This window comes from Lepus europaeus, chromosome 2, assembly GCF_033115175.1.
Source record: "Lepus europaeus isolate LE1 chromosome 2, mLepTim1.pri, whole genome shotgun sequence".
Classification (NCBI taxonomy): Eukaryota; Metazoa; Chordata; class Mammalia; order Lagomorpha; family Leporidae; genus Lepus; species Lepus europaeus.
In genome coordinates, this window is record NC_084828.1 from 20,303,224 (window position 1) to 20,323,421 (window position 20,198).

At 36.8% G+C, this 20,198-nt stretch overlaps 1 protein-coding gene across 3 annotated transcripts in view; it reads right to left on the reverse strand.

Annotated features, from left to right (window-relative positions):
* GABPA (GA binding protein transcription factor subunit alpha) overlaps positions 1-20,198 on the reverse strand; it is a 46,670-nt gene that overhangs the window by 9,909 nt on the left and 16,563 nt on the right. For all 3 annotated transcript variants that reach the window (XM_062206461.1, XM_062206479.1, XM_062206470.1), the window contains exons 5-9: positions 15,783-16,028; positions 8,050-8,244; positions 3,841-3,894; positions 2,760-2,900; positions 2,394-2,586 (exon numbers count right to left, since the gene is read on the reverse strand). In XM_062206461.1, the coding sequence (XP_062062445.1) occupies positions 2,394-2,586; positions 2,760-2,900; positions 3,841-3,894; positions 8,050-8,244; positions 15,783-16,028 (829 nt within the window). The remainder of the gene's footprint in view (positions 1-2,393; positions 2,587-2,759; positions 2,901-3,840; positions 3,895-8,049; positions 8,245-15,782; positions 16,029-20,198) is intronic.

The window sequence follows — 20,198 nt, forward strand, 5'->3', positions numbered from 1 at the left end:
TATAAAGAAGCTGCTTTGAGCATGTGTGTATATACTTTTTAAAAAAAAATATTTTTTTGAAAGAGTTAATAGAGAAAGAGGGCGAGAGAGAAAAAGAGAAACCTGCAATCTGCTGTTTCACTCCCTAAATGGCCACAACGGCCAGAGCTGGGACAGGCTGAAGTCCACCTGGAGATGTAATCAATTGGTCAAATCCAAACTTGACTCTTTTTTCACTGCCAGTAGTCAGTGAAAAACCGCTATAATCCTGATGTTACCCTCTATTATTTTTTAAATTTAGAGCTGTAAGCGACAGAATTGATTCTGGTATGGTGAGTAGAGAGTCAAGTTCCCAGCACTGCTGAATGAAAAGCAGGTCTTTTATTCTCCCACTATTTCTTTAAGTCAAACATTAATATATTCTTGGTTCTATCTATTCAACTCTATTGCCTATTTATCATTAAACAAACAGCATCTGTCATATATTATATCTTTAGAGTAAGTCTCAATATCCTGAGAAGTTTTTCTATTTTGTAAACTTCTTCAGGTGCCCTAACACAGTACTTTACATTCCTACATATTTTCAACAATTATCTTGTAAAGTCTATGAAAAGAAAAAACTTTAGATTCTGTGGTTGCTGCATTGATCAATCTGGGAATATCAGACACTTTAAGATGTCTATTTATCTGAAAGGCAGAGAGACAGAGACAGATTTCCATCTGTTGGTTTACTCTTCAAAAGGCCCCAACAGTCAGTGATGGGCGACACTGAATCTGAGTTTCACATGTGGGTGACAAGACTCCAGTATTTCTGAGTCTCACTTGCTACCTCCAGTGGTTTGCATTACCTGGAATCAGAAACAGAGCCAGGATTCGAACCCAGATACTCTTATAAAGTCTGTGGGTATCCAAGTAGGGTTTTAAAAGCAGATACCTGCCCAAACATCTTAGCTATTACTTCTAACAATTTGCATCTAATTTTAGGAGACGTGTATGTATGCAATCTGCATCAACTGTCAAAAATGGCAGTTTTAATTCTGATTACATAGAAAGGATATTTCCACAATTGGCAAAGTGTTTCTGAGGCTGAGTAAGTGATAAACATACTGGAAAGTAAGCATCTTGGTTACTTATGGATTCCAAGGGATACAAAGGATCATTTAAGAAAAAAAAAAAAAAAATCATGGTAAACTATTTAGAAGTACTTAAATGATCATGATCCTATAATAATGAACACTGATTTAACTAAAAGTTCCATATAATTATGCTGGGAACAGCAGGTGGAAAGGGTGTGCATGTTGTAGGGTGGGGGAAAGAGGGAGGAGGCTGGTATGATGAAAACAAAATCAACGCTCTCAGTGTAAATCTGCAGACAATGGCAAAGTGAAGCCTAAAGCAGTAAAAAGTAAAGGCATGTTGGGGCTGGTGCTGTGGTACATTGGGTTAATCCTCCGCCTGAGGTGCCAGCATCCCATGTGGGTGGTTGGTTCTAGTCCTGCCTGTTCCTCTTCTGATCCAGCTCTCTGCTATGGCCTGGGAAAGCAGTAGAAGGTAGCCCAGATGCTTTGGCCCCTGCACCTGCGTAGGAGACCTGGAAGAAGCTCCTGGTCTCAGCTCTGGCCGTTGTGGCCATTTGGGGAGTGAAGCGGCAGATGGAAGAAGACCTTTCGTTTTATCTCTCCCTCTCACTATCTGTAATGCTCTCAAATAAATAAATATTTAAAAAAAAAAAAAAGGTAAAGCATATAAACTACAGAGTAAACTGTAGGACTACTTTACTATATTTACTTTCTCCAAAATAGATGCATAATCCTGTGATATTCCTACATATCCTTCTTTTCAAATACTTCAAATGTACATTATGAATTTCTATCACTAATTGTAATTTCTGAGACTAAGTTATATCAAAAAATTTCATACTATTCATAAGGAATTAAAAATAATTTTACTCTATTCTAATTCTATAAAACTCAAATTTAGGCAGATAGTCAAAGGAGAAAAAACCAGAAATGGATCAATATTTTGTATCCACTTATAAAAACAGAATACAATATCTATGTATTTGCTAAAACTGAAATGAATTCATACAAGCAAATGATATCATCTTCTGTTATGCAAACAATAAAAATTTCAAAGATTAAAACATTTTTGTTCTGAAAAGAGTATTATTTGTTTCTAAATCAGTTAAAATAAATGATCTTAGAATATGACTTTTTTATAAACCACAAAGCTATTAAGACATGTTTTAAAAGGCTATTAATATAATACGTGTGTAAATTTTATCATTATTTCATAAAGAAAATAACATTTTATGAACATGTACTTTTACTACTACATAGCAAAGTTTACACCTACAATAAAACGCTATTTTTAGAAAAGCTTGATATTAGGGAAAAATAATAAAAAATGCTTACCTTAATGCACGACTTAGCTTCTCATAGTTCATTGTAGGCTTATTTTTACGTTGTCCCCACTTTTGTGCAACCAGTTCAGGCTGATTTAGTTTAAATTCACCTTCATCACCAACCCAAGAAATACAGTCTCGAGCATCCTTGTCAGTAAGGAGTTCTAGTAAAAACTGCCACAGTTGGATTTGTCCATTGTTTCCTGAATTGACAATAGGAGCAAGCATTGGCTATAGTGTTACCAATTAACACAGGGCAAAAAGAAGAAACAGTTTTCTTTTTTAAACCAGTGCTGTCTAAATACTGTCAGGAGAGTTATCTAAATTCACATTTTCATGTAGTGAAATGAAGTGAAATATAGTTAATGTAAAATACCTGTTCTGTTCCCAGGTGAGCTCCTATCTTCTCCTGAAATCCTTGGAGCTCTCTGTACTTTAGCTGCCTTTGCACTGCTGTTTAGAACTTTAATGGCAGTTGGTGTAGCAGACTGCACTGATGCTGGAATAATCTGCACAGCTGCAAAGATGACAAGGGGAGAATTTTTTTTTTTTTCTTGTAACAGAAGCACTGAAAACAATTACTGAAAGACATTAAATGTAATTGGTGTAACAAATGCCCTTCTACTAGCTCAAAAAGACTTCATTACAATAGCCTTACTCAAACAGTTTCCAACATACAAGAGTTCACAGGATGCACTATGATGGTTTATGAATCTGAAACTTAAGAGTTGATCTCCTTGTATGAAACAATAACCTAATGATGCTTAAACATTAGACGAACACTTAAAATATAAAAACATGTTTTTAAAACATCTGTTCATAGAAATGGTTTATCACATGTTGGAGAAAATACAGACAAATGAGAACTCACATTCCACTACTGTTGATAGTACAAACTCATACCATTTTGAAAAAAAAATGTAAGAATACCTATACTTGCTGACAAAGTAGAAACCCTGTGATACTAAAAACAGAGACACATGTTCTTAGACATACTCATTCAATGATGTTCATAGCACTTTAGAAATACTATTCAACAGTGAAAATGACTGAATCTACCTACAAATATCAAAACTTCTAAGTCTCAGAAATGTTAAACAAAAGAGCATGTTATAAATGAATATGCACAGTGTATATATATATATATCACCATTTTAGACAAAATGTTTTAACATAGGCAAAGCAATACTATAAAGTACCTATTGTTAAATAATTGGTAAAAATATAAACATTCAATTCAGGATAGTCATTACTCTGGTCAGAGAGAAAAATGGAATCTACAGTAGGTAAACTTTTTATCTGGTGTATATAGGTGTTACTTATACTTTCTTTTTTATCTAAAATCCTTCATAAACATGTGCACAAAAAGTTCTCCTTTTTACTACCTTGCAATATCAAGTAAAGAAAACACCTTACTGATAAATAGGTAAGTACTATGGGCATTCAACAATACTCACGTTGATCAATTGTAACTATCTCATTCATCTGTTGTTCTTGGCTTGCCAACACATCTGAAGAACACATTAAAATTTTTAATTTTCATTTTCATTTAAAATTATAAATAAAAACCCCGATCCAGTGAATCTCTAACTTTATAAGCAATATCCTTTTAAAGCAGGGGTGGGGAACCTCTGTTCCACCAAAAGTTATTTGGATATTTATAACATCACCCGCAGGCCATACAAAATTACCAAGTGAAAAACTAGCCTGCTACAGATTTACTGAATTTCGAGCCACACAGTTCCTTGGCAAGATCAGCCAAATGCTTTCACAGGCTTTATATGGCCCATGGGCTGGAAGTTCCCCACCCCTATTTTAAAAGGAACTCTACAATTAAAACCAAAGCCAGTAAATCAAATTGAAGAAAAAAGTAAAATATTAACATTTGGAACTTATTATCATAAAAAACTAAAAAATATTTGACTGTCAAGAGAAATTAACCATGAAAAGAAGAGAAATAAACTATGAAAAACTCCAATTTCTTTTTGTGTTCTGGAAAGTTATTCAAAGAACCATGGTTCTCTAAATATAAATATTTGCATTTCAATCTTTATCTATATAAAATCATATAAAAATATGGAAATCTCCAGGATCAGAATATATACCAAACTGAAATCACTTATATACATATATATCAACAAAGACTCCCTTAAAACTGTTATAACACCCACTCCTGATAAAACTGCTTTAACTTTACAATGTTAAATTTTCAACAAAATTATAATAATCCTAAATATCACAATTAAATTATTTAATGCAAATACAACTCTCAACATAAGCATTCCATTTGAAAGTTCCTAACATAACTCAGGTTCTATAGAACCACTCATTACTCTCCTGTTGCTGTTTAAATGCTATCCTTTGCCTCTCAAACAATAACTGCACCTTCCAATTTCTATTCTGCCTGTTTAGTACCTGTCATAAACTACATGCTTCTCTCTTGAAACTGAAACTGCACCCACCAGCAATCATTCTGGATAATCAATGAGTCCTGGGGCTTGGGCCCCTTACAAGACTCTTCAGGCCAGGATACAGGTCTAGACAAACAGAGCTGGAAAAGGCCAAGGAACAAAAGAAGCAATCTAAGTTCTGTCAACAGGAGCTTTCTTTGAAGGCCCTGAGTTCAAGGGCTTCCACAACTACGGGATAATTTCAAACAGATCTCTGTTTAGATCTTAGCTCTTGGTGATATGGACAGACTATGGTAAAATTTTCAACCTCTTTAAACATTAATTTCCTCATGTTAAAATGAGAAACCTCCAGTTACCACCTCAAGAGGTTGTTGTGAAGATTAAAGAAAAAACATTTTCAAGTAGTTACTGCCTGATTAGGACTTTTGGTTCTGCGCATTCTTTCCTAGAACTGTTGTTTCTACGGAAGAAAAATCCATGTCTTGTTTGTGGTAGATTTTCCTTAGAATTTCATTTAAAAAAACCTCGAGAGGCAAAGTGCTATTGAAATTGAAATCATTCAATGTATGACTAAACGACTGGAATACCTCAGTCCCAAAAGGGACAGAGAGAAAGTAACCCATCATACTGAACAGGAGTAAGCAACCTGTAAACTCAGCATCCAAGTCCTAATTCTTGGACTGCATTTTGATCTTTTTCCTGGGAACCATCAAGAATACAGCAAGAGAGAAGCTTTGAAAGCTTAGCACATATCTATGTAGGCACTGTGATGATCATACTCTGTACTAAGCCTCCAAATCTTGGCCAACACAAAAGCAGCTGAGTCCTAAGAGACAAAGCTCGGGGGTTATGTTGCCATTTTATGAAGAAAAATTAAGACTCTAAAGGTAGAAAGCAATTTATTTCCCTAAAGAAACCCCTCAGAAAACCACAACCCATCCCTTTGATGACAGACACATCAAAGGTACGTCACACAACTAGTAGTATGGAATATTTCCTAATTATCCACCCCACATATAAAACTCAGATGAAGTTTCAACTTAAGGGGAACTGCAGGAAGGTGGTGGCTCAGGTAGGTGATCTGACACAAACATCTGAAGGGAGCTCAGTCTCTTTAACACTGGATGCAGACAACATGTAGTGTTAATAAATAACAATTTATTAGCAACAAAAATTTCCTATCCCAGAAAACAATTTTCAGATATTTGCTGCAGATTTCTCTCTACAAGAGGGGCTACATAATCAGACTGCTCAAAAGACTCTGTTCTGAGAAATGAGACTTCTTTACATAGAGTCTATGGCAAACAGAGTTATGCTTCATTCTGCATATCCCCCTAATTCCAAACTGAACATTAGACTCTCAAACCAAATGGGATTTCCCTATGAGGGCAGAGAGAAGAACCATGGTTGGACAAGCAAAGAATTCCATGAAACAATTATCTAGGCCATGGAGGCGTGGCTGTTTTTGAAAACAAACCAATGATTCCAGAGCAGAACCTTTCAGAGGAAAGTCCATTATACTGCACAGAAATGGAAAGATACACAAGACTCTTTTGCTTCCATATAGGAAAAGTCTAGGTTTGAAAAGCACTAGGAGAACCTGAAAAAGATACCCCAACAAAAAACTGACCTAGGAGACATTGGGGAAACATGAATTTAAGAAAGACCATTGTCAAAGCACTATCCTTCTGTGCTTGAGAATAACTCTAAGTTTCAGTAAAGATAACTCACGTGACAAAAACCCGAAAAAAATCTATGATTTACTTTTTTCATCTGAAAAGGTCTGCAGAGGATAAAACCTAAAAAACTAAGGACAACCTTCAACTGAGACAGTGAACTTATCTACTAACAACTGAAACTAGAAATAAACCAGGCAAATGCAATCAATGTAGTAAGTCTATTAGTGTCAGGGATACTTTTAAAAAACACACAAAAATCCATACATATATACACAACGAAGAAAGCCTCTCTCCACAGCTCATTTCTTATTCACCACCAGAGAAACCACCTCAGATGAAAACACTAGGGATTAAATCACTGTGGAAAATCCCATTTACTAGGAAACATTTCCTTGATTGGGCATATGGTAGAACAAAATGCAATGGGTTACATTTTCACCCATAACCATTACAAAAGCACTGTCAATGTCTTTCTTATTTATGCAATCTAAAAAATACATGGATCTGCCTAGCATTTCTGATATACAAAGCAATGTCAGGGATGGGTTGCTGCTCAGATGCCTTAACATCTAGATGTATCTAGATGGTCACTGAATATAACTTGGATTAAAATTCAAATAACATCATTTAAATTTATTTGAGCTTTTTGTTGGACAGCCAAGCAGTTTCTAATTTCTATACATAGTTACCTAATAATAATGTCTGTGGAACATTCTGGGGTTCTAACTGGAAATACTTATAACCAGTGTCTCCAATTCACAACAGTGAGTCATATACTTACAGTTTCCTTTTCTTAAGACCCTCTTCAATTAATATTAAAGTAGTTTACAAACACTAAATAATGGGGAAGAAAGCACTTGTGAGCAAGTGATTTTGAACTTCTAGAAGATGAGCAGAACTGACTAGAATAATGTATGTAGAGGACTAAGTCTAGGGCATAGCATCAAATTTTAGAATTTGGGATTCTAATGTTAGACGGGTTAAATCCTGGCTCTGCAAATCCCAGCTCTGTGACCTTGTAGGGCTCTGAAAGCCTCACTTTGCTATCTAAAATATAAAGAAAATCACCCACGCCATTATTATATGGAGTACGTGATATAATGTGGGGCTGGAATTCCTGCGCAGTAGGTTTAATTACTGCTTACAATGACGGCATCCCACTTTGGAGTGCCAGTTTGAGTCCTGGCTGCTCCATTTCTGTTCCAGCTTCCTGCTATGCTCCTGGGAGAGCAGTGAAAGATTGCCCCAGTACTTAGGTCCCTGCCGCTCTTGTGAGAGACCAGGGTGGATTTCCTGGCTCCTGGCCCAGCCTTGGCTGTTGTAGGCATTTGGGGAGTGGACCATCAGATGAAGATATCTCTCCCTCTCTTCTCCTCTGTCACTGCCTTCTGAATAAACACATAAGTAAATCTTGGGGGAAAAAAAAAAGAATGATAAAGAGCTCTCAGTACTGCCTTACAGCTAAAAAAAACTGCATAATTATGTGCTTACTACTGCTATCAATAAACAAACCATTTATAAAAATAAAATCAAGCTTAATGTACAATATAAATAGATAATAACTCCAATTTTATACATTTTCGAAGAAGCTCCAGATGACTCCAAAGAATCTCTCCCCGAGGGACCCGCTGAAAAAAATCTTCTTGGTTGAGACTACATAATTCTCTTCCTGAAATGTTGAGTGTGGTGAGGTCTATATCAGTCATGCTGAATTCCTTCATTACCCAAACCACCCAATGCAGGACTTGGTCTGTGGACCACTGTATAGGATCTAGAAAGAAAAATATTATCTTTAGCCTAGTTCCATCTTAGATATTACATGAATTTACATTAACTTGTCAATATACATACATGCACACATAGATAAAACCCATGCAGATTTTCTCTAAGTAAATGCATTATATAAAGTAAAAAAAAAAAAAAATTATTCTATATATTTTCTTCAACTCTTTTCAATCTAAATTTCCGTTGGTGTCACTGAGTCTTCTTTTACCAAGAAAAACAAAATAAAGACTTGTTCTCTATTTAGTCAAATGAAAGAAAAAAATATAGTGATTGTCCTGGAGAGAATGGAGTAAATTATCCAAGTTGATATATTTTGCAGCAGTATCTGATTCGGTGCATTGAAAATAATTATTAAGGGGATTCTAAGAAGCTAGCCTTACTCTCAAGAAGAACAGTTGTAGTCTTTTCTCCCTTTTCCTAAGAAGTATTGGCTGAGTTAAATTTGATACTGGTATTCGTGCTTTAAGATGATCTATTTAAATAGCATAGGTTACATAATCAATAAGTGAATAATAGTCACTAGTAAATGGAAAAAACCAACAAGAGTCAATTTACTATGAGAATGAATCAAGTATAAGAATATAGATTAGATAGCCACAGAAAATGTAAATTTTTTTCAAAGAAGTTAAGGAAGCAGGATTCTAGGAAGACAATGGCAAGGTTTGATTTTTGTTTTTTCCTTTTGGTAACTTCTCTGAATGCACACATAAAAACAGAAGAATCAACTAGAGAAAACCAAAACCCCATGGCCATTTACAATAAAACCATGTGACAAGACATACCCATGGTCCCTAAAATAAGAACAGGTAAAGACAAAGCAGCAGTAGCCACAAGACCTCAACAGTCTCAGCATCTGTGCAAGACAAAGCAAAGGGACCACACAGCCATTCAGAACCTGAACACAAGAAAACCTGAACACAGCCAAGAAATATTCACTGAAAACACAACAGGCCAAACTGAAAGCAACATTTAAAAAGTAAAGTAGTTTTGCACAACTCAATAACAGGTGAGAGCAAGGGTCCAGGGTAAGGTTTAAAGAACTGGAGCAGCACAGCACTTAAGAGCTTTCAAACTTAGCCAAGGATCACTTGGAAATGGGCAGGAACAGAAAACAAAAATTAGTGCACGAACACCAAGGAAGCTAAAAGGAAGGCATAGATAAAACTGGAATAAGGAAATAGGAAAACAACAGAAGATGGGGTTCTCTTAATTCAGAAATGCTATCTGGAACCACGCCTCCCTTTAAAAGTCCATGAATGCTCATGAACAAAAATCTTTCAAGATCAAGAACGACTAGGGGAAATATAGCTGATTTGCTTTCTCAAATAGTATCAGAAATTTTATGTACCTAATTAGCTATGTTGTACTTACTTTTCCTAAGACTCTAATAAAATGAAGGGTAAAGGAATTTCAAAAAGATGTAAAATCATAGCAACAGGAGTACAAAATGAGAGCCACAGATGGGAGATTTCAACTAATTTTTTAAAGACAATAAGCAAAATGAAAACCAATTTAGCAGAGAAAAGGAAACTGACTTAAAGTATCTACTAAGGAGAGAGAATTTCTGCCTACAGAACCTGTTTTAATGACTTATAATGTGGTGGTTCTAGGTAGTATGAGAGGCATAAATCTAAAACCTAGGGGAATCATTTCAAGTAGAGAGCGTGGTTAGAATCTCTACAGCCTCTCCCCTTCATTCTCAGGGGTCTGCTGAATGGGAGCATCCATACACATAAATACCAGAACATTTCAGATGGAAGACATGAAGTGGATATTAGGAGAACAGCTTTCAATGGTAAAAGTCTACAAACTGAAGAGTGACACCTTATCTCTTCGCTGCGTCACTTCCTTTTCAAGACCTATCAATTCCAAATGGTTAACCTCAGTCTTCTACTCCTGAGGGTGCTTGGCCAATTGTCTAGAGAAGTTGAAGACACCAACAAAAAGATCTACACAAGCTAAGACATCCAAAAATCATTTCATGAAAAAGCCAATACTCCATTTTACTGGTGTATAGTCAATAAATCTTTCAGAACTCATTAGCTCTAAAATTAATTTTTAAGGAAATCTTTTATGCAAAAAAATTTGTTGAATGGCAGAGAGAGGGGCTGGCGCTGTGGCGCAGAGGGTAAACCCGCCACCTGTAGTGCCAGCATCCCACAGGGGCGCTGGTTTGAGTCCCGGTTGCTCCACTTCCGATCCAGCTCTCTGCCATGGCCTGGGAAAGCAGAACATGGCCTAACTCCTTGGGCCCCTACACCTGCATGGGAGACCCAGAAGAAGCTCCTGGTATGGATCAGCACAGCTCTGGCTGTTGCGGCCATCTGGGGAGCGAACCAGCAGATAGAAGATCTCTCTCTCTCTGACTCTCCTTCCCTCTCCGTGTAACTCTTTCAAATAAATAAATGAATCTTAAAAAAAAAAAAAGGAAAGGCAAGGAAAGGCAGGGCAGAGAGAGATTATATACATAAGATCTTCTATCTGTTGGTTCATTCCCCAAATGCCCACAGCCAGGGCTGGGCCAGACCAAAACCAGGGACTCTCCATCCAAGTCTTCTGAATGGGTGGCAGTGGTCCAAATACTTAAGCCATCACCAGCTGCTTTCCAGGGTGTGCATTAGCAGGAAGCCCAATCAGAAGCAGGTGGGATCCGATAAGGGGTGCAGGTGTCCCAAGTGGTGGCTTAGCCACTGCTACAACACCCACTCTGATATTCATTCTTCAATGTGGATAGAAAATAACCAAGATATTTTAGAGAGACCAAAGGCAAAGCATTAAACAAAAAAAACAGAAAAACAGAATCAAGAGGAAACACATATGCAGTAACAGGATTTTTTGAGTTAAAAAAATTACCATAATCAATATACTCAAGGGGTAATAGAAAACATATCTAAAATATAGGATCCGAATGCTCTAGAAAAGAAGAAACAAAAATAAAAAACTTGTCTAAGTAAATTAAAGTTGTAATATACAGACAATAAAATCTGGTAAAAAGTAGTACAAATAGCAAAAAGATGAAAAGGAAAAACACAGAGGATCAACCCGAGATATTCAACATGAATATCAAAAAAATTACAGAAATACAGAAGGTATTTATCAAAATAATAATGCAACAAAAACTTCCAGAATGGAAGGTTACCACTGTCTAGTATATCTATCTGTCTGAGAGAAATACAGAGCATGCAGCAGGAGTTTGGGTCTAGAGGTTAAGGTGCTATATAGGACACCTGCACCTCATGAGAGTGCCCCACTCCTGATTCCAGCTTCCTGCTAATGCACACCCTGGGAGACAACAGGTGATGATTCAGGTAGATAGGTCACTGCCATCCATGTGAGAGACTGGGGCTGAGTTCCCAGCTCCTGGCTTCAGCCTGGCCCAGCTATTGTGGGTATCTGGTGAGTAAAGAAGTAGATGGGAGACTTCTATCCATCTGTCTCCCTCTGCCTTTTGAATAAAATTTAAAACTATAAAAATAAAAATAATGTAGGGGCTGGCATTGTGGTACAGCCGATGAAGCCACTGCCGACAACACGCATCCTACATGAGCTGCGATTTGAATCCTGGGTGCTCCACTTCTGATTCAGCTCCCTGCTAATGTGCATGAGAAAGCAGCAGCAGGATGGCCCAAGTGCTTGTGCCTTTGCCAACCACAAGGGAGATCCAGCTGCAGTTCCAGTCTCCTGGTTTAGGCCTAGCCCAGCGCCAGCTATTGCAGCCATTTGGGAATGAACCAGGGGATAGGAGATCTCAATCTCTCCAACTCTGTTTTCAAATAAATAAATAAATCTTTAAAAAAATTTTTTAAACTGTAATTACTCTGTAATTTAAAATTTCCTAATAACTACATTAATAAAGATGAAATTCTTTTAATAATAAATTTTAACTTTATATATCCAAATGTTACTTCAACATGTAATCAACACCAAAAAAAAAAAAAATATTTTACTTTCCTCTTTTGCATTGGGTAGTCTATACTTACAGCACATCTCAATCATGAACAGGCATTTTCAAGGGCTCACATGTGACTACTGGCTATTGCAGTGGACAGTGTGGGAACAGAATGAAACTCTATAAACCATAACTATACAATGAATGAAAAAAATTCACATTAAACCAATATAAAGATCAGAAATGAACCGAGTACAAAAGCCTCCAAAAAGAAATAAGACAGGATATACAAAGGAACAGAGTTAAAATGCCCCAAACATCTTACAATGCAATAAGGTCATCAAAATTTTGAGGAAAAATGATTTTTCCACTGAATATTCTATATCCAAACACTATCAAAGAGAGAGAGAAGACATTTTAAGATGTATACAGCTCAAAAAACATCTATTTCTTAGGCATCCTTTCTAGAGAACCTATAAGAGAAAATAAGAAAATGAGTAAATAAAAGAATAAAAGTAGGAAAAACGAAAATACGAAATGTAGGAAAATAGGTGACCTAGCACTACAGAGAAGTAAAGGATAGGATCACAGCTCCACAGCTGATCTAGAAGGCTCAATTTAAATATAATTAAAAATTTGTGAAAAACAATGACAGGCACAAAACAGATAAATGGAAATGGGAAAAAGTTAAGTCTTGGTATTTACAGAAACCTAAGTAAGTTTAAAAAAAATGTCAACTTTGAACTTTAGGAAAACTAAAAGTTACACAGATATTAACTATGATCATACATTAAGTTATTACATACATACTTATAAGGCACATAATGACTAATGGTTTAAAATCACATAGTATTACAAAATAAGGGAAAACAAAGTTTTATTTGATTCTGCAGGGGACAGAAGAGTTAAACCTCATCTATTATAATAGAAAGTCAGTAATGGTTAAAAGTTACAAAAAAAAAAAGTTGTTTCACCTGGGGGACAAAACCGAGGCTAAAAACACTACTGTTTTTCCTAAGATTTGCAGTTACCTTATAAAATTAAGTTTATTTTGGTGCAAAAAACTGAAATGTATACTTTTTTTATAATATGCATTTTCTATGACCTTCTAAATAGCTGTTATACACAATATATGATAAAGCTTACCCATGAACCTCAGGGGACAGCTATGGAAGTGGATAGTTTGGAAGATATAAGTCAACTGTATCTGCAACTTTCTTTTTTGCAAGAATATATGTTTTTAAATGTTAGTATCTGACAATTCTAAGGGACAAAATATGAGTTTGTGTCTTTTCTAAAATAATCATTCAAAAAACTGGAAAAAAAATAAAAATAGGGGGTTGGTATTGTGATGCAGCAGGTCAAGCCACCCTCTGCAACGCCAGCATCCTATATAGGAGCTAGTTCGAATCCTGGCTGCTCCGCTTCCAACCCAACTCTCTGCTAATATGCCTCAAATTAACAACCCAATAAACAGTTATTGGTCCATCTACAAATAACTCGGGCCACCAATAACTGTAAACATTATACAAGTGCTCCCTAGCACTTTTCTCCACCTGCCTCCCCAAAAAGTTTATATTCAACTTCTCCTCTTTCTTAAATGTCTATTTCTTTCTTTTTTTTTTTTTTTTTTGGAAATTAGTTCTTTATTACAGCTGTGGGCTTTGTTTTTTTTTTTTGACAGGCAGAGTGGACAGTGAGAGAGAGAGAGAGACAGAGAGAAAGGTCTTCCTTTGCCGTTGGTTTACCCTCCAATGGCCACCGCGGCCAGCGCGCTGCGGCCGGCGCACCACGCTGATCCGATGGCAGGAGCCAGGTGCTTCTCCTGGTCTCCCATGCAGGTGCAGGGCCCAAGCACTTGGGCCATCCTCCACTGCACTCCCTAGCCACAGCAGAGAGCTGGTCTGGAAGAGGAGCAACCGGGACAGAATCCGGTGCCCCGACCGGGACTAGAACCTGGTGTGCCGGCGCAGCAAGGCGGAGGATTAACCTAGTGAGCTGGGGCGCCGGCCTTAAATGTCTATTTCATGTAATTTACTTTTGTCTCTCAAATTCTATAATTAGTTTTGTTTAAATCTAGCAATGACCCCTTTGAATGCCAAAGCAAGTAGTACTTGGTCGTTACCTGACTTTCTCAGCAGGGTCTGAGCGTCTTGACCACAGAACACTCTCCCTTGGGAGACGCTGGCTAGCCTTGTGATTAAGACACTCACATCCCACAACGGAGAACCTGGATTTGAATCACAGCTCTGGATCCTGACTCCAGCTTCCTGCCAATTAAGATGTTGGGAGGCAGTGGTGATGGTTCAAGTAATTGCATTCGTGTCACCCATGTAGGAGACCTGGATTGAGTTTCTGGATCTTGACTTCCACCCTGGCTCAGGACCAGCATTTAGGAGCGATTCATCAGATGGAAGCTTTCTATTAGATCTTTGTTTCTGTGTCTCAATTAAAAAAACAAAAACAAAAGCCTCTCCTTCAATTTTAGAGTCACTAAGATAGTTCCTTTTTTTCACTCTACCTCTACAGCTACTTCTTGTCTCCAGTGTTTAACACTGTGTTGTTCTTTTTGTTTCTCTTGATCAGAGGCTACCCATAACTTCATGGCTTCAAATACAAATTTAATGTATATGAGTGCCATACAACAACTTTGTCTCCAGTGCAAATCTCATGTACCTGAAACTACTTTGACTTCAAAATCAAGTGCTAACAACAACTTGCATATAAAAGTCTGTGGCATATCAGACTTCTCCACTTTTTCAATGAGGCTTTTAAGGCAAGTTGTCGTTTCTTTATATCACAATAAACCCAGTATTTAACACAGTGCTGGCATATGATAGTGTTCACTGTACAAGTAAAGAAAGGCAACCAATTTTTATCAAGATTATTGTATTGTCTTAGTCACCCAAGCTTGTGAAGTTAGATCAATATTTTAATCTGCTTTCTCTACCTTCATACAATCTGTCAATCTGCTCAGTACTATCACTGTTTTCATCTACCTCTTACTTTCCACTCTCAAAACAATTAGTCTAACAACCTAGACATTAGCTCCCCTGTAAAAATTACATTACATCCTGCTTTCTTTACTTAGTCTCTGTCTGCTCCAACAAATGCCATATACCACTGCAACATCTTTATCATTTCATCAATCAAAAACATCATTTCTATAATGCTACAGAATAACTCTATATGCACTAAATTTTCTCACTACTCAAATATACTTCCTGTCAAGAATATCCTCCTCTGCCCAATAGTTCCTTGTTTATAATAAACTTTTCCTCAATTTTCTTCCAGACCACCATGCCACCTTTGATATTCTAATAGCATGTTGCTTTAACACGAGTTACTGACAGAGTAAAAACACACTACCTTTAGGGTAATTATTTCTTTTTATTAATCTTCTCTCTTCTACACTGTGCACACCCTAAGGGCAGTAATTTTTTAATGCATTCTCAACACTTAGGGTGGTATCTGTCTATCACGTGTACTTAAACGTGTATTTCAATTAAAAAATGAGAAATCGAAAATCAGCATTCTTCATAAAAATTCTACATTTAAAATAGATTATAACTTACTAACTTCAGTGTCAACCTTAATTCTTATTCTATCTGACAGATAATTGTGGATTTTATTACCATAGGGTATCCCAAGGCGTTCTTGTTCTTTCCTGTAACCTTCCAGTGCAGCAGCCCATCTTGTCACTTGCTCTGAGGTTTCATCTGAAATGGTCGTGATATGTTTTGTGCCATCAAGGGTTATCACTTGAGCTTCCTCAACAAGGTGTGCTTCTGCTTCAGCATGATGGGCATCTGGATCAATGACCACTTCAACAGTTTCCGCAGTTTTAACAATCTCAAGGATGTTCAGTTTGGGCTCGATTCCTTAACAAATTAAAAGCAAAAGTTATGAATCTAAATTGAATCACAGAAGATTTTTTAAAAAGTATGTGTTCTCTAAATATATGATTTTAAATGTTTTTAGTAATGGTTCTACAGAAGTTAACATCACTATTAATAATAAATAAATCCAACTAAGTAGTGAGCCATTCTCAGGATTTGAAAAAGAAAATCTGGGGATGGCGTTGTGGTACAGTGGGTTAAGCTGCCCCTCGCAGAACCAGCTTCTCCTATGAGAGCTGGTTTAAGTACCACCTGCTCCACCTCTGATTTGGCTTCCTGCTAAAGTGCCTGAGAAAGCAACAGAAGATATCCAGATGGTGTTCCTGGCTCCTGGCTTCAACCTGGTCCAGCCCTGGCTATCGTGACCATTGGGAGAGTGAAGCTGTAGTTGGAAGAGCTCACTTACTCTAACTCGGCCTTTCAAATAACATATTAAGAAAAAAATAATAACTTTCTAGGCAAATAAAAATTAATTACTAATTTCTTCTCTTTTTATAGGACAAACTGTGTTAAGAATGATGCAGAATTTATTAAAGTCACATCAAATCCTGAGGATATTTAAGCCATTGTATGAAGGTGTTAAAAACTATAATTCCTATGGAAATAAAAAAAATTAAAATGAGGCAAATGATTTATCAATACAGAGACTCCTCAATGCTTGATGCAGGATGAAAATATTTAGGCCGGCGCCATGGCTTAACAGGCTAATCCTCTGCCTTGTGGCGCTGGCACACTGGGTTCTAGTCCCGGTTGGGGCGCCGGATTCTATCCCGGTTGCCCCTCTTCCAGGCCAGCTCTCTGCTATGGCCCGGGAAGGCAGTGGAGGATGGCCCAAGTCCCTGGGCCCTGCACCCGCATGGGAGACCAGGAGAAGCACCTGGCTCCTGATCAGCGAGATGCGCCGGCCACAGCGGCCATTGGAGGGTGAACCAACGGCAAAAAAGAAGACCTTTCTCTCTGTCTCTCTCTCTCTGTATCCACTCTGCCTGTCAAAAAAAAAAAAAAATTTAAACCTATGTTTCAAAAATTATAATTAAGAAATTATGCCATAAAACAAGTATTTAGTCATATCTATACAATTGTCTGTAAGATATACTATGATTATCTATTCAAAACAGAATAACTAGCCCTTTATGATACTTATGTTAAACTGATAGCTATAATAAACTATAAAACTACTGAATAGCTATTGTTTGCTTATTAAATGTCACAATATATGTCAAAATTTAATCAAGTACATCTGAAGCAGAAAGTAAAATTCAATTTCAGTCTCCTGTGAAAATTAGTATTACAAGAAAATGGACACACAACCATTCATTAGAGGGCATAAGGGGGAGCTACTTTTTCAAGTACAACTGAAAAAAAAATCAGAATTTAAAAAAAAAGCTTTACTAAGATATATTCCCTAATCCTATTATTGTTTTTCCTGTTTGGTGTTGTGTACTTAATTTTTTTTCAAGCAGAAAGATGTCTATTTCACAACTACATAGTAAATTTTAATAGTCACATGATTAAAACTACTACAGTGTATAATTCTTAATAATCTGTTTGACAATGACTTAAAACAAAGTTTGACAAGACACTGTTATTCGCAACAAAACTGACATACACAGGCATTTCTTTTTTTGTTTCTTAATTTTAGCTCCCACATATAAGGAAAAACACGTAGTATGTGTCTTTCTGTGTCTGGCTTATTTCACTCAACATAATAAATTCCAGTTGCAACCACTGTGATGCAAATGATAGAATTTCATTTTTTATATCCGAATAGTATCCCATTATATACACACACACATATACTACATTTTCTTTATCCATTCATCTGATCATGGACATTTTGGTTGACTCCATACTTTGTTTATTGTGAATAGCGTACTATAAACATGATGGTGCAGGTATTTCTAACACAGTGTGTTCATGCTTTTTGGGTATATACCCACTAATGGGACTGGTGGATGATATGACCAGTTTGTTTCTAGTTACTAAAGAAATGTCCATACTGTTTCCCACAGTAGGTATACTAACTGATATTTCCACCAACCATTCCCCTTTCTCCACATCATCACCAGCATTTGTTCTTTCAGATAACAGCCATTCAGGTAGGGGTGAGATAATTCTCTCCCTGTGGTTCTAATTCGCATTTTCCTGATGTCTAGTGCCTAATCCTCTAATTACATACTAAGGGCATTATGTAATGATTCAGCGATCAATTCAATGGAGGATGTAACTATAATAAATACATAAGCAACCAACTACATGGTACCTGGCTATTTAAAAGAAATGTTAATGGAGGGGCCGGCGCTGTGGTGCAGTGGCTTAAAGCCCCAGCTTGCAGTGCCGGCATCCGGGCTGCTCCACTTCTGATCCAGCTCTCTGCTATGGCCTGGGAGGGCAGCAGAAGATGGCCCAACTTCTTGGGCCACTGCATCGGTGTAAGAGACCTGGAAGAAGCTCCTGGCTCCTGGCTTCAGCTCACCTCAGCTCTGGCCATTGCAGTCATTTGGGGAGTCAACCAGTGGAATGGAAGACTTCTCTCTCTCTGGCTCTACTTCTCTCTATAACTCCTTTGTCTTTCAAATAAATAAAATAATTCTTAAAAAAAAAATGTTCATGCATCTGAAGGGAGACACAGACTCAAACACAATAGTAACATCAATACCCCACTTTCAGTAATAGACGGATCAACCAAACAGAAAATCAGCAAGGAAACAACTGAGTTAATTGACACTATAAACCAAAGGGACCTAAGCGGTATCTACAGAACTTTTCACCCTACAGTGGCAGAATACACATTCTTCTCATCGGTGCATGGAACTTTCTCTAGGGTAGACCACACACTAGGCTATAAAGCAAGTTTCAGCAAATTCAAAAAAATCAAAATCATACCATGTATCATCACTGACCAAAATGGGATAAAGCTGGAATCAACAGCTCAAGAACCTCTAGATACGCAAACACACAGACTGAACAACATGGTCCTGAATGACCAGCGGGTCATAGAAGAAATCAAAAGATACATCAAAAAATTTCTGGAAACGAAGACAATACATCATATCAAAACTTATGATACAGCAAAAGCAGTGTTAAAAGGTAAGTTTATAGGAATCAGTGCCTACATAAAGAAATTGGAATGCCACCAAATAAATGAGCTATCAATGCATCTCAAGGACCTAAAAAAACAACCAAACCCAAAATTAGGAGGAAAGAAATAATTAAAATTAGAAAATAAACAAAATTGAAACAACAAAATAAAACCCAAAATATCACTGAAATGAGAAACTTTATTTTTGAAAAAACAAACAAAAATGATACAATACTGGCACAACAAAAAAAAAAAAAAAAAGAGAAGATCCAAATCAATAAAATCAGAGATGAAAAAGGAAATGTAACAACAGATACCACAGAAATAAAAAGAATCATCAAGAATTACTGCAAAATTACTACTAAAAATTACTACAATTTGTATGCAAACTAATTGGGAAATCTAGAGGAAATAGATAGATTCCTAGACATATACAATCTACCAAAATTGAGTCATGAAGACAGAAAACCTCAACAGACCAATAACCAAGACATAGATTAAATTAGTAACATAGACCCTCCCAACAAGGAAAAGTCCAGGACCAGATGACTTCACTGCTAAATTCTACCCAGACATTTAAAGAAGAACTAATTCCAATTCTCAAGCTATTCCAAACAACTAAAGGGAGGGAATCCTCCCAAACTCCTTCTGTGAAGCATACATCATCCTAATTTCTAAGACAGGAAAAGATGCAACAGACAAAGAGAACTACAGACCAATATTCCTGATTAACACAGACACAAAAATCCTCAACAAAATATTAGTTAATTGAATTCAACAACACATCATTCACCTGAACCAAGTGGGATTTATCCCTCATATGTGGGATGGTTCAACATTTGCAAATCAATGTGATACATCATACTAACAAACTGAAGAACAAAAACCACAGTTCTCTCAATAGATGCAGAAAAACCATTTGACAAAATACAACATCCTTTCATGATGAAAACTTTAAGCAAACTGGGTACAGAAGAACATTCCTCAACACAATTAAGACAATTTATGACAAAACCACAGTCAGCATCCTATTGAACGGGGAAAAGCTGGAAGCACTGCTCCAGGATACA